General features: G+C 50.2%; 2 protein-coding genes across 8 annotated transcripts in view; one reads left to right on the top strand and one right to left on the bottom strand.

Moving 5' to 3' along the window:
• Window positions 1-12,084, bottom strand: part of YARS1 (tyrosyl-tRNA synthetase 1) — a gene marked incomplete at its 5' end in the record, with an annotated part of 30,173 nt that extends 18,089 nt beyond the window's left edge. The window contains 4 exons of the mRNA XM_084787863.1: window positions 1,645-1,774; window positions 4,993-5,168; window positions 5,287-5,433; window positions 11,929-12,084. Of these exons, the coding sequence (XP_084643989.1) occupies window positions 1,645-1,774; window positions 4,993-5,168; window positions 5,287-5,433; window positions 11,929-12,084 (609 nt within the window). The remainder of the gene's footprint in view (window positions 1-1,644; window positions 1,775-4,992; window positions 5,169-5,286; window positions 5,434-11,928) is intronic.
• The window catches only part of S100PBP (S100P binding protein), a 40,505-nt gene continuing 38,117 nt past the window's right edge, over window positions 11,430-13,817 (top strand). The window contains exon 1 of one of the 7 annotated variants that reach the window (XM_084787883.1): window positions 11,430-11,858. The gene's annotated coding sequence lies outside the window, so the exon portion shown is untranslated. Of the gene's footprint in view, window positions 11,859-12,305; window positions 12,588-12,663; window positions 12,727-12,752; window positions 12,934-13,817 lie in introns of those variants that run through there. The other 6 variants (XM_084787880.1, XM_084787881.1, XM_084787879.1 and 3 more) reach the window with 6 other exon arrangements.

The following is a 13,817-nucleotide window of genomic DNA, read 5'->3' as shown; positions in this document are numbered from 1 at the left end:
GACAGGGATAGTTTCTCAAGGAGCCCAGACTGGCCTTAGCACCTTGAACTCATAATCCCCCTGCCTCCACCTTTCTAGTGCTCAGATTACAGGCTCGGGGTGCGTGTGTGTGCAGACGCGCACGCTCGTTTGTGTGGCACTGGATATCAAAATCACAGCGCTATGAAAACTGGACAACACTCAGTCAGCCGAGCCACATGCATCACAGCTTTTCTCATCATGGTGCCCAGGCCTGGCTGGAAGCCTCATCATGGTGCCCAGGCCTGGCTGGAAGCCTAGGCTTAAGTGATCCCCCGCCTTCTTTTTCTATTTGAGACAGGGTCTCTCTGTGTAGCCCTGGCTGACCTAGAACTCATGTAGACCAGGCTGGACTTCAACTCACAGAGATCCAGCTGCCCCTGCCTCCTGAGCCTCCATGCCTGGCCGCCTTAGCTTCTTTTTGTTTTTTTTAAAATTAATTTATTTCTGTTACATCTCAATGGTTATCCCATCCCTTGTATCCTCCCATTCTTCCCTCCCTCCCATTTCCCCCTTATTCCCCTCCCCTATGACTGTTCCTGAGGGGGATTACCTCCCCCTGTATATGCTCATAGGGTATCAAGTCTCTTCTTGGTAACCTGCTGTCCTTCCTCTGAGTGCCACCAGGCCTCCCCCTCCAGGGGACATGGTCAAATGTGAGGCACCAGAGTACGTGAGAAAGTCGTATTCCACTCTCCACTCAATTGTGGAGACTGTTCTGACCATTGGCTAGATCTGGGTAGGGGTCCGCCTTAGCTTCTTTAGGAGAAGCTGGGACCACTACAGCTGTCCCACCTTGCCCAGCTAAACTTTTAATAACATTTTTCCTTCTTGCAGTGCTGGGGATCAAACCTAGGCATTCTACCATTGTACGATATTTAAAACCCTTAATTTTTTTTTTCTTTTTTTCTGAAACAGAGTCTGACTATGTAGCTCTAGTGAGCTGGCCCTGAACTTAAGAGATGTACCTGATTCTCTCCCCCCTGCCCCCCCCCCCACAGACTCTGGCTACGTGCCTAGGCCATCTTCAACTCACAATGGAGCAGTCTTAAAGAGCGGAAAGGGAATGGGCGAGACAGAGACTTAACAACCGAAGAAGCATCCCGGAAGGAGAAGAGCCAGGAAAACAGGCATTGTGTGCTACCTGGTGAGTAAGTACCTGGGGCCAGTCGGTGCCCTGACAGGCCTGCGTCCAGTCCTTAGGAACAGTGCAAAGTGCTAGAGAGAGGCTCAGCAGCCAAGAGCTCTGGCTGTTCTTCCAGAGGACCCAGGTTTAATTCCCAGCACCCACATGGCAGCCCACACCTGTCTGTACCTCCAGTTCCAGGAGATCCAACATACTCATACAGACATGTACATGTAGGCAAAAGAGCAATGCACATGAAAATAAGTAAATCTCTCTCCCTCTCCTTCTCTCTTTTTTCCAAGACAGGGTTTCTCTGTGTAGCCCTGGCTGTCCTGGATTCACTTTGTAGACCAGGCTGGCCTTGAACTCACATTGATTCGTCTGCCTCTGCCTCGAGTGCTGGGATTAAAGGCGTGCACCACCACTGCCTGGCTAATTAAATCTTAAAAGAAGACCGGAAGACTGTAGAGCAGCCGCGGGGTGCCCAGCCCCTCACATACCTGCAGCCCAGGGTACAGCAGGCCGCTCAGTAAAGGGTGCTCCACCTGCTTCACCACCTCGGCCCCGGCTTTCTTGGCATCATGTTGTGTGACCACGGAGGACAGTCGGTACACATCCAATGTGTACTCTCTGAAGAAGAATGGCAGGAGAGAGTGTAAGGCAGGCCCCAGCGTCCCAGCCCAGTCCTCCAACACATCACTTCACCCCCGACCTTAGGACATTCTAAAGACAGCACCTTCACGCAGCTTCTACAACATGAGAGCCATCCATTAATCCAAATTAATACTTTAAGTTTCTACTTTTCTTTTTGCTTCTGAAAAACACTGTCAGTACCTTGTGACGCACTGCACCTCTGCCACCTCCTTTTCTCTTCTGGAGTCTCTAATCAATAAATACTACAATTTTCCAATCTTTCTTCCAGACCTTAAAAAATTTTTTAAGAGCGGTTTTAAGAGTGGCTGAGCGGTTAAGAGAACTTGCTCCTGCAGAGGACCTGGGTTCGGTTCCCAGTACCTACCTGGTAGCTCACAACCATACATAACTCCAATTCCAGGGGCACTGATGTCCTCTTGTGACTTCTGTGGGAGCCAGGCATGCAAGGCATGTGCACATATACATGCAGACAAAATACTGACACACATAAAACAAATCTATATAGCTAAAGTAACAAACAATACCAAGAGCAGCCCCCATCCTCAACGTAAGGAAAAAGCCTAGCAGTTACCCCTGCTGCCTAGTGTCCTCCCAATTCTGCACGATGATGCTTCTTTACAGGGACCCTTCCTCATCTTGCACCTGCTGCTGTGTTCCAGCTCGGCATTGTGCCCATACACACTGGGCCTAAACTGGTATACACGGGCAAGTCTCTCTCTAGATGGCCTGGGTTCCGGGGGATAGTAGGGATTTGCACCTTGAACTGCAGTGGATGATGCCAAGCCATTTCCCAAAGTGATTTTTATCAATTGTATTACCTAATTTTGCTATTTAAAAATTTCACCCATTTAGTGACCACGCTGTGATTTCTCACTAGGATCTTAATCCCCATTTCTTAGAATAACAACCAGAGGCTTTTTTTCCCCCATAAGAATTCTAAGAAATACTCAATTGAACCTTTTGTTTTTCCCTCACTAGATTGGCTCACAGGGCTAGAGAGATGGCTCAACTGTTGAGAGCACTGACTGTTTGTTCTTCCAGAGGACCCAGGTTCATTTTCCAGCACCCATTTCCCAGACATCTCACAACTGTCTGTAATTCCACGATCTGATACCTCCACACAAATATACACGTAGGCAAAACACCAATGTGAGTATCTCTCTCTGTGTGTGTGCCACATGTGTGTCTGGAGCCACAGAGGTGAGAAAAGGGCACCAGATTCTCTGGATCAGAGGGTTGTGGACCACCATGTAGGTGCTGGGAATTGAACCTAGGTCCTCTGCAAAAGCAACAAGCACTTTTAACCACTGAGCCATTTCTACAACCCCAGAAAGCCTGTTGGAACTCACTCTGTAGACCAGGCTGGCCTCAAACGCAGTGCTCTGCCTGCCTCTGCCTCTGGAGTGCTGGGATTACAGGCATGCGCCACCACCGCCCGGCTTAGAGGGCTTTCATTTTACCGTAGTTCACTCTTCTGTCTTTTCCTGTGGTTTGTGCTTCGGTGTACCTGCTCTGAGACTAACTCTTCTAGGGTCAAGCAGTCACCCGTGCTCCACTTCTCAGATACGGCCCTATACATCCGAAGACGTGTAGCACATGTTTTAACACTTGACATTTATGTCTTTTAATATGGACTCTCTCAAGCAAAGCTGCGTACACAGCAGCAATTATTTTAAGACATAGATAGCCCTTGGTATCTCAGGACGACTCCTCTATAACAAGACGTGCAAATGTCCAAATCTGTCCCCAAGAGAAGATGGCACAGCATCTCATGGACCATCACAATAATAACTGTCGGAAGAGGCTAGAGAGATGGCTCAGGGGTTGGGCGTTCTGGCTGCTCTTCCAGAGATCCTGGGTTCAGTTCTCAGCAACCACATGGTGGTACACAACATCTGTGGTGAGATTGGTGCCCTCTTCAGGCCCGCAGGTGTACATGCAGGTAGAGGCACTGTATACATAATGAATAAATCTTAAAAACAACAAAAAACTGCTGGAAGAAGGGATGGCATAGCATTTCCACGTAACATCACATGGAAGAAGGCAAAAAACCTCCTCTCACATTTCTTTTATCACTACTTGCTGAGGCTGGAAGTGAAAGGAAGGCTGGATGGTTCCCATCGGCGCTGCCCCCCTCCCAACCTGTGGACAGTTCCCATCGCTCCCCCCTCTTCCACAGGCTGTGGACAGTTCCCATCGCTCCCCCCTCTTCCACAGGCTGTGGACAGTTTCCATCGCTCCCCCCTCTTCCACAGGCTGTGGACAGTTTCCATCGCTCCCCCCTCTTCCACAGGCTGTGGACAGTTTCCATCGCTCCCCCCTCTTCCACAGGCTGTGGACAGTTTCCATCGCTCCCCCCTCTTCCACAGGCTGTGGACAGTTTCCATCGCTCCCCCCCAACAGGCTGTGGAGGGTTCCCCCCCTCCCACAGGCTGTGGACGGTTCCCACGGCTCCCTCTCCCACAGGCTGTGGACGGTCCTCCCCTCCCCCACAGGCTGTGGAGGGTTCCCTCCCTTCCAGAGGCTGTGGATGGTTCCCATCGCTCCCCCGCAACAAGCTGTGGACGGTCCCCCCCCACCCCCACCGCCACGGGCTGTGGACGGTTCCCATGGCTCCCTCTCCCACAGGCTGTGGACGGTTCCCATGGCTCCCACCCCCCCAGGCTGTGGACGGTTCCCATGGCTCCCTCTCCCACAGGCTGTGGACGGTTCCCATGGCTCCCTCTCCCACAGGCTGTGGACGGTTCCCATGGCTCCCACCCCCACAGGCTGTGGACGGTTCCCATGGCTCCCTCTCCCACAGGCTGTGGACGGTTCCCATGGCTCCCTCTCCCACAGGCTGTGGACGGTTCCCATGGCTCCCACCCCCCCAGGCTGTGGACGGTTCCCATGGCTCCCTCTCCCACAGGCTGTGGACGGTTCCCATGGCTCCCTCTCCCACAGGCTGTGGGCCCCAAGCCTGAACTTCCTTAGGTTTACATTTATACCTGCAGCAAACAGGACAGTACCCGGGCGTTTCCAAGCCAGTACATTTTTTGTTGGGTGGATTAAACCAACAGAAGGGCATAGACTAATTAATGGTCCATAACAGGTAGCATCAAGTACCTTCCAACCCAAATTTAGGGAGTGTGTGGACTCCACAGGCCTGTAATTAGCAAGGAACACCAGGTCTGGCAGGAGCGCTCGGTGCTTACTTGCTGAGCTGGTAGTCGGTGCCTTTGATAAACTTGAGCTTCTCCAAGGGAACGCCGATGCTCTCCAGCATCGCCTTGATGACGTTCTCATAGTAACTGGTTCGAAGTTCTAGAAGTTCCCAGGGGGCTTTCATGTTGTCCAGGTATGCGTGAAGGTCCGCAAACAGAACGGTTACCTGGACGGAAACATTAAGGGGCCACGGAAGTGTAGATCTGCCCTGGCACTTCCCTGCCCCCGCCCCAGCTAAACCTCTCTTTGGGTTACTTAACCACGACAACAGCTCGGGCTCTCACCTCACACCCTGCTTTCAGGAAGTCGGCAATCTTGGACATGGGTACAAAGTAAGCCACGTGTGGCTTTCCCGTGGTGGCCGTGCCCCAGTAAACTTTTAGTTCCCGCTCCTTCAGGATCTCCTTCAGCTTCTCTTCCCCCAGAACCTCCTGTGGCGGAAGCGGAAGAGCTGGGTTAATGCCGACTCCCCACCCTGAGCATCCTTTACCCTGCAAGCCAGGCCTGTGTCACTGGGCGCAAGGGCCTGTGGACAAATGCCACTGGAATCCACACATGTCCTCAGTGCTGAGAGCCAACCTAAGCTGTTCTGCGGCTGCTAGTGTCTCTTCCCGGAAATGACACTGCTGCTAGGGCATGAGGCACAAATCTACCCACCTTTCCCCTCTCGGCCCCCTCAGTTACCTCTTACCCTCCCCCTCCTTTTGTAGCTACCTCAATAAAAATTTTTTCCTTTTAAAGGGTGGTCAGCGCACCTCACGAGTGCAGTGGCCCAGAAGGCCTAAAGAGGCTGCCAGATCCCTGGGACTGGAGTTAGTTATACACCTCTATGTAGGAAACAGGAATCAAATCCAGGTCTTCCGGAAGAGCAGCCAGTGTTCTTTTTTTAAAAAAAGATTTATTTATTTATTATCTATACAGTGTTCTGCCTGCATGTACACCTGCACACCAGAAGAGGGCACCAGATCTCATTATAGATGGTTGTGAGCTACCATGTGGTTGCTGGGAATTGAACTCAGGACCTTTGGAAGAACAACCAGTGCTCTTAACCTCTGAGCCATCGCTCCAGGCTGCAGGCAGCATTCCTAACTGCTGAGTTATCAGCCTCTGGAGCCACCTTCTTCCTTTGGCCTTCTCTTCTGGTCTCATTTACTTTGTCCCATTCCAGTGAGTTCCATACTCTTTTGGGGGTTCACAGAGGACCCTGAGGCAGTTAATGAACACCGTTTAGTCTTTCTTGCCTGAAACACGCTCTGCTTTTGGCTTCATTACTCTTTTTAGTTTCCCTCTTCTCTTTTTGCTCAGACATCTTTTTTCCTGTTCTTTCAGTCGTTAAATACCAGCAATTCTTTTCTGATTCTACAGCCTTTTTTGTTTTGTTTTAAGGCAGGGTCTCACGTAACCTAAGCTAGTCTCAAACTTACCATCCTTTCTCCTCTACCTCCTGAGTGCTAGGATCACATACAGGCAGGGAGCACCACGCCATGCCTGGTTGGGCATCAAACCTTGAGCTTTGTGTATGCTAAGGTGAGCGAAACCACGTTTGTGTAACCTGGAAACTATGTTGAAAACATTGCCGTGTTGTTTTGAACTAAGAATTTATTTTGACAAAGCGAATATAACATGTTTTGACTTAAGGGATGTTGTTGTAAAAGGAGAAAAAAATATTTATAAACATGTGAACATAAAGCTTTGACTGTTAGTAGAAAAATATGCATGTTTAGATGGTGAGCCTGTTAAGCCGCGTGCTGTTAAAGCCCAAAGAGTTTAAGGATTGAAACTAGGGGCTACAGAGGTGGCTCAGTGGTTAAGAGTTCTGCTATTTTTCCAGAGGTCCTGGGCTCAATTCCCACATGGTGGCTCACAACTGTCTATAACAACTGTCGGGTCCATGAGATCTGGTGCCCTCTTCTGGTGTGCAGACATACATGCAGACAAAACACCCACGTCATGACCCCTCCAGTGGAGTCTGTGTGACAAATGCAGTTGCGTAACCCGAAGCAATGACCCTGCCCATGGGCCTGATGTTCCTGCCAGGAGTACGTGATTGCAGCCTTTTTTTTCCTCACTGTGTTGGCATATTCTGTCTCTATTCTTTCTCCTAACCGTACTCCCAGACCAGGACCCTTCAAACATGACGACGTTTCAATGAAACACTCTGACATGGGACTGCAGCGAGGGACTGTTCAAGCCTGGAGTTCACCGCCAAGGTCTGCTGGTCTTCTCCACTTATTAAAAGAAACAAGGCTAAGAATTATTCATTAGTTAATAATTTATGTTATGGCTTACAAAGAAATAGTGTTTCAGAAAACTCAGGTATTAGAAAGAAGAACTAAGAAAAAACTGTCTTGGTTCCCACACTTCCCGGCACATGGGTGCTGGGCAAAGGTTCCTTCAATGAAAGAACATTGACCCTTGACAAAGAGAGCACATGTGCACTGATACCAAGCCAAGAACTTAAAAATGGTGATGTCTTTGCTTTGCATTCTGTACCCTATATTGTTTCATCCAAGTTGATAACTCAAAAATGACAATACTATTAACTTTGCATTCTGTATTTTTTACTATGCATGCCTGATTGCTTCACTGACTCTCTTGAGTCTACTCAATGGGAAATGTAGCCACAAAACTCTCCATGTTTCAAAAAACGTGTATAAAAATCTAGACTGCTTGCCCACAAAATACACTCAGATTCAAACTGCCTCTGTGTTTGCCTCAGTTTGTCACTTGCCAAATCCTTGCCCACCGACGCTTGGAGAGCTCCATTCCCAAGGACCTATACCTGACTGGGATGGTCCGTGGCATACCCACTTACATACATATATACATACATAAATTAATAAACCTTAAAAAAAAAAAAAAAGAAAAAGAAAAACTGAAACTAGACTGCAGATCCCAGGATTGCATACCTAGGCTTCCAGGTCACTCTCTGCTGGTCCCCACTGACAAGGAGACTTAGAGGCCATACTGGATTATAGAAAAACCATCTCAAACACCAAAAGTTAGGAAAAAAACCCAAAGATTTGGTACAATTATTAATTCTACCGTTCCTAGCCTTTTGGGAATGGGAAATTAGCTGCACTCTTTAAATACTTATTTAAGTTATATGTATGTACATGGGTGTGGTGCAAGTGCCTCTGAAGCCCAGAGTCAGCTTCTTTGGTGTTAGAGCTACAGGCAGCTGTGCCCTGCCTGCCTGGTGCGGGTGCTGGGAACTAACTTGGGTCCCATGCAGGAGCAGTCCATGCTCTTAGTTGCTGAGCTGTCTGTTCTGCTTCATGCAAAACCAGGCGTCTTGAACTATGAGGAGAGACTGGGTGGTGATATCTGCTTCTGAAAATACTGCCCACTCTCAGACAGACAGACTTTTCCCCAGACCTAACAGCGAAAGTTCATATGCCTTGAGATCAGGGAAGACTGTGTATGCAGTCTGCTCTCCTACTATGTATCCAATCTGCTGTCCTACTGTGTACTCCGCCTGTGTAAGTTTAACCTGTCTTTAAGAGAACAATGTAACCAACCTTACCAGCTTTGGATTTCCCCATGCAGTCAGCTTTTATAACCTAGCCCAAGCTACACGCAGAGCCTTATTCTTTTATTTATTTATTTGTTTTTTCAGAGCCTTAATCTTAAGTTATATATCCTCTTCCTCACCCCTAACTCAGAACAATGTGTGTATGCGAGCACCTGCACGCATCTTACACTTGTGAAAGCAGTAAACAAGTTGAAAGCAACGAATCCCCCATAAATGTTGCACGCACACATGGATATAGGTTTAAACACCTGTGCAAAGTTTGGAGTAGTGTCCTGGGTCAATGAAGTAACTTCTTCCTTTGTAAAACCCTGCTAAAGATGTCTGTAGAAAAGTGTCCCTCATTCCCCTCCTGTGCCGTGTTTCTGTGCTGTTAGGGACAGACAGCAGAGACAGACATGAGATACACATGGGCAAGATGCCAGACAGGCCGTGGACTCCAATCTAGACAAACCGAAGACACAGGGAGAGAGGTAGAGAATTCAAATTCTGGCTTCTTTCTTTGTCTAAACGACTCTAAGAAGAAGTATCTTTCTTTACGTCCTTAATTTGACCATTAACACAAGCTCTGTCTCAAAAGATAAAATTAAAAACAAAACAAAACAAAAACCCAAAGAAAGCCAGAAAATTCTAATGTCCATCAGTTAATGAACGGAAAAACACAATGTGGTATGTTCATATAATGGAACATTAGTTGGCCTCAAAAAGGGCAGAGGAAGGCAGACTGCAGATTTGTATGTGAATCTATTTTGAAGGTAGACCAGGCCCAAGCAGAGTTAGCCTGGGGTACAGGGAGAGAGAGAGAGAGAGAGAGAGAGAGAGAGAGAGAGAGAGAGAGAGAGAGAGATAGGAAAAGAGGCTCCCAGGGCCCAGATGTCTGACCTGAGCCTCGGAGCCAGTTTGCTCCCGCTCTCTGCCCTCGGGGCATCTTTGTCTCTAGGTTTGCTTCCCTCTCCTAATTCTCTTCCACGTACCTGGGCCCTTTCCCACAAGGGAACTGGTTTCCTAGAAGAGACCAAAGGTCAGAACAGGCCAGCGGGATGAGGAGAGGGACACGGGGAGCCAGAGCCGGGGAGGAGAGAGACCGTGGAAGGGGAAAAGGAGGAAGGCAGGAGAGGGTGTGTTGGGACAGGAAGGGGAACTGGAAAAGGAAAGCGAGGACGCTGTAAGGAAAGGCGAGAAGAGTGATCTGGGGGGGGAGGATTCGGGGATGGAAAAACAGGCGGCACCGTGGGAAGGGAGTGAAGATGAAAATGTGAGGATGAAATTCTGATCGAACCAAAACCACATATGCGCTTCTACAATGCTGCTCTGTGAAAGAAGCAGACACCATTGGGCACATCTTGTATGATTCTGGCCATGCGGGTAATGGGGTCGTGTTAGCTGATGGCACATGTTTTTATTTTCCTTTTCTTTTTCATTGAGGAAGGGTCTCATACAGCCTAAACTGACCTTGAACTCAGCTACCTGGCTATGAGTGGCCTTGAATTCCAGATCCTCCTGCATTTACCTCCCAAGTGCTGGGATTACAGGCATGTGACACCACACTCAAGATGGTTCAGTATTTTTTGGGTGGGGGGAATAAAAATGTTCTAGAACCCTAACCTTGTGGATATACAAACTTGTACCCTTTAAGGAGGTGAATGAGACAGGGACTCCATAAACAGCCCTAGCTAGCCGGGAACTCACTATGTAAACCCAGCTGGCCTCCAACCAGGTGCTGAGCTTACAGGTAGCACATGCCATCACACCCAGGAATGGCAAACAAATTTTTATTTTTATTTTTGGTTTTTTGAGACAGAGTTTCTCTGTGTAGCCTTGGTTGTCCTAGACAGGCTCTGTAGATCAGGCTGGCCTTGAACTCACAGCGATCCGCCTGCCTCCCGAGTGCTGGGAGCCCAACAAATTTTTTAAAAGGCCAAAAACAAACAAATAAAGCAAAACAATAAAACCTTGGAGGGGCAACCACCTTTAGTGTAATTCAAATCCAGTCTTTATCTGGCTTGTAAAACAAAATTTACAAGGCCCTCATGACTTGCTCCTGCCTGTCTCTCCTAAGTGAACAAGTCACATGACAGGCATAGGTGCTGTGGAGGAACATCAGAGACAGGGAAGAGCAGCGATCTTAGTTCCGAGAGCAGGAGTTTGTCAAAAGTGCTCAAGAAAGGCCTTCCTCAGAGGCGTCCGTGGTGAGGCCTGAAGGAAGGTGAGCCATGAACACTACAGTGTCTCAGCAGGACTTTGTTCCACCTCCTCCAGACCATTCAGCCTTCTTGGAGTAAGGATGTGTGACGGCTCTGAAGACTGAGCTCAGGGCCTCACAGTTGCGTTCTCACTGAGCTCCTTGTCCAGCCTTCCTGCTAAACCCCCAATGTTCTAGCTCCCCTTGGATCTTCCTTCTGTCTGAAACATACTTCTCATGATTTTTCTGGTTAACCCCTACACTTGTAGTTCCTGACAACAACAGAACACATATTGGGCAGTTTGGAAACACTTCCTCAAAGGACATCTTCCCTATTTATTAAAAAAGATTTATTTATTTATTTGTTAGTTCCAGGGGATCTGACACCTCTTCCGGCACCAGGCACACACATGGTATTTAGCTATGCATGCAGCCAAAATACCCGCACACATAAAATAAAATCATTTAGCTGGGCGTGGTGGCGCACACCTTTAATCTCAGCACTCAGGAGGCAGAGGCACATGGATCGCTGTGAGTTCGAGGCCAGCCTGGTCTACAAAGTGAGTCTAGGACAGCCAAGATTACACAGAGAAACCCTGTCTGGGGAGGGGGGGGAGATTTATTTGTAAGTGTGTGTGCGGCGCGCCCGTGAGTATACCCGTGAAAGCCAGGAGAAGACGTCAGATCCAGATACTGTGTTGAACTGCCTGACTGGGGTGCTGGGAACTGAAACCAGGTCCTCTGCAAGAGCAGAACACGCCTTTAATCTTTGAGCATTCTCTACAGTTCGCCCGCCCTCGTTTCTTTTCACAACTCCAGTCACAGGAACTTTCAGTATTTGCTTTATCTTTAGTGGTTTGGGTTATGGATCCTTTTAAATTTCCGGTCTCTTCACAGGAGTTCTGGAAGGACCCGGTCCTGATTCCCTAGAGCCTAGAAGGGTGTCCGGCATTTAATAGGGAATGTGGTTCCCAGGCCCAGCATGGCTACAGCACAAGCTAAGTGCACACCAAGGGTGAGCCCGTTGTGGTTTCTTTTGCATCCTGGAATGGCTGCTTGACTGACTTACTAATCAACTAGCAGAGAGAGCCTTAGAACCGCCCAGATGCGGAGACCGCCGCACTCTACACTTAGGAGCCCAGGTTAGTCTGGGGATGACGGGACTTAAGAGTGCTCAGTACCCAACGGAGCATTCCAACCCCAAGGCCTGACCTGCAGGTTCCGGGTGATAAGATGCAGTTTCTCCTCTGGGCTAAGAGCATCCCCCATGGCTCCGCTTCCCGCGCTCAGCCGGCACCCGCGCCCTTTCCTCGTTCGCCGCCGTCGCCTCGTGCCGGGAACTGTCACGCTGGTCCCTTCAGGTTGCATCAGATGAGCTCGTCGCTCCGCTGGCTAGGCCTAGATCCTCTTCCGCCCAAGGAGTAGCAGAGTCAGGAGCAGCAGAGCGTCGAGAGGGTCGATGAGACAGGAAGGGGAGGAGCCACCAGGCAGGGTAGGCGGTGCGGAGGGCGGGGTTGGGAAGGCTGCCCAGGACGCAACCCTCTGAGGGGCGGGGCGGTTTCCTGCCAATCACTGTCTGCTTGCCCTCCCCCCCTGGTGTTGGCCCCGCTGCCTCGGGGTGGGGGAGGTCGCGAAGGGGGCGATAAAATGGCGCAGGGGGCGGAGTGAGGTGCAGCCGCTCGCCCAGGCTTTGGCCCGGCTTCCGGAGGTGATGAGCCGGAGGGACGAAGGGCCGGCGTTCGTCGTCTAGGCAAGGGGTCGCGGGGCGCCTGTTGCTCCTCCAACGGGGCCAGAGTACATCGTCTGCCGCCCCCGTGAGGAGTAGGGAGGCTCTCGTCTCGCTGAGGGAAGGGCTGGTTCTGGCTCCTGAGGTGATGGCGGGTGGGGAGGTTGTCTCTGCCCTCCCTCCTCCTCCCCCCCCCCCCCCGCCACCTCCACCTCCGTGGGCGAGTGACGCCCCTCATCCTGCCGAGGAAAAGGGAGCTGTCAGGTCCTCGGGCCGCGAGCTAGGTCCGCCGGCCCCTGCTGAGTGGGGGAAACGGGGCGGAGGGGGTCTACGTCGCCCCGGGCTCGCGCCGCCGGAGGGTGTTGCTAGGGAGAAGCGAGGATGGCGGGCTTCCCGCGGCGCGTCGGGGCGGGAGAGGATGACCCGCTCCGGGCGACCGACCGCGGGCTGCCGCTTTGCTGAGATGTAGCTGTCGGCGTCTGTCCCCTGAGGTTGGGGGCACCCGGGGCGGGGGTGGACCCTGTGTCGCCTCTATGGGGAGGGGGAGGGGCGCGGAGGAGAAACCCGCGCTTCTCCCGCTATCCACGGGGAGGCGAAAACTCGCTCTCACAAGTGGGAGGAGGGAAGTGCGAAGGCCCTGGGCGCGGCGGCGGGCAAGTGTTCCCTAGGGGCAGGCTAGACGGGATCCTTGGGAAAAGCATCTCTGGGGCCACCCTTGCTCTTTTTTTTTTTAAATCCAGGGCCCCAGGGAACGCTACAGACACCCTCAGGATGAGCCTTGAAAGAAGGCCACCAAATGAGGACGTAGTTTTCACCCGTCTGCCCTCGTTTTTTTTTTTTTCTTTTTTAAAATTTATTTTTGTAGTTGTTAAGGAGCCCCCAAGCTTTGATAGACCTTTCTTTAGAAAAGAAACCTGTTGCTTAAGTTTAGAGGGGAAAAAAAAAATCTGCTGCCTGGCCCGTGTGGGATTCTTGGCACCCTAGACTGGGAGAATTGTTAACCTAAAAGCAGAGGTTTCCATATGGGTTGTCTTCATCTTACAGTATTTGCAAGTTAGCGCAGAAGGAGTTGCAAAAATTCTTTTCTGATAATTTCAGTTCACTTTGTTAATTTTTTTTTTTTAATTTTGAGGCGCGCGGGTGTGGGGGGAGGCCTCTTAGTGATACAGCTTTTTCTGTGTGTGCGCTGTGTGCTTCATGTGTACTGTGTTTAGGAGAGGCTGGAAATCAAAGGCCAATGAGTAGTCTCCTCCTTTGCAAAATGAGCCTTGCTTTTGGCCCTGCATACCGGACTCAGCTTGGTAATAAGGGTTTTTTTTGGCCGTAGAGCCTTGCAAGGGTATGTGTAGTATACACACCTGGCGTTGGAGTTTTA

This window comes from Acomys minous, assembly GCF_964271855.1.
Source record: "Acomys minous genome assembly, chromosome: 6".
Lineage (NCBI taxonomy): Eukaryota > Metazoa > Chordata > Mammalia > Rodentia > Muridae > Acomys > Acomys minous.
This window is presented reverse-complemented; position numbering and strand designations above follow the sequence as displayed.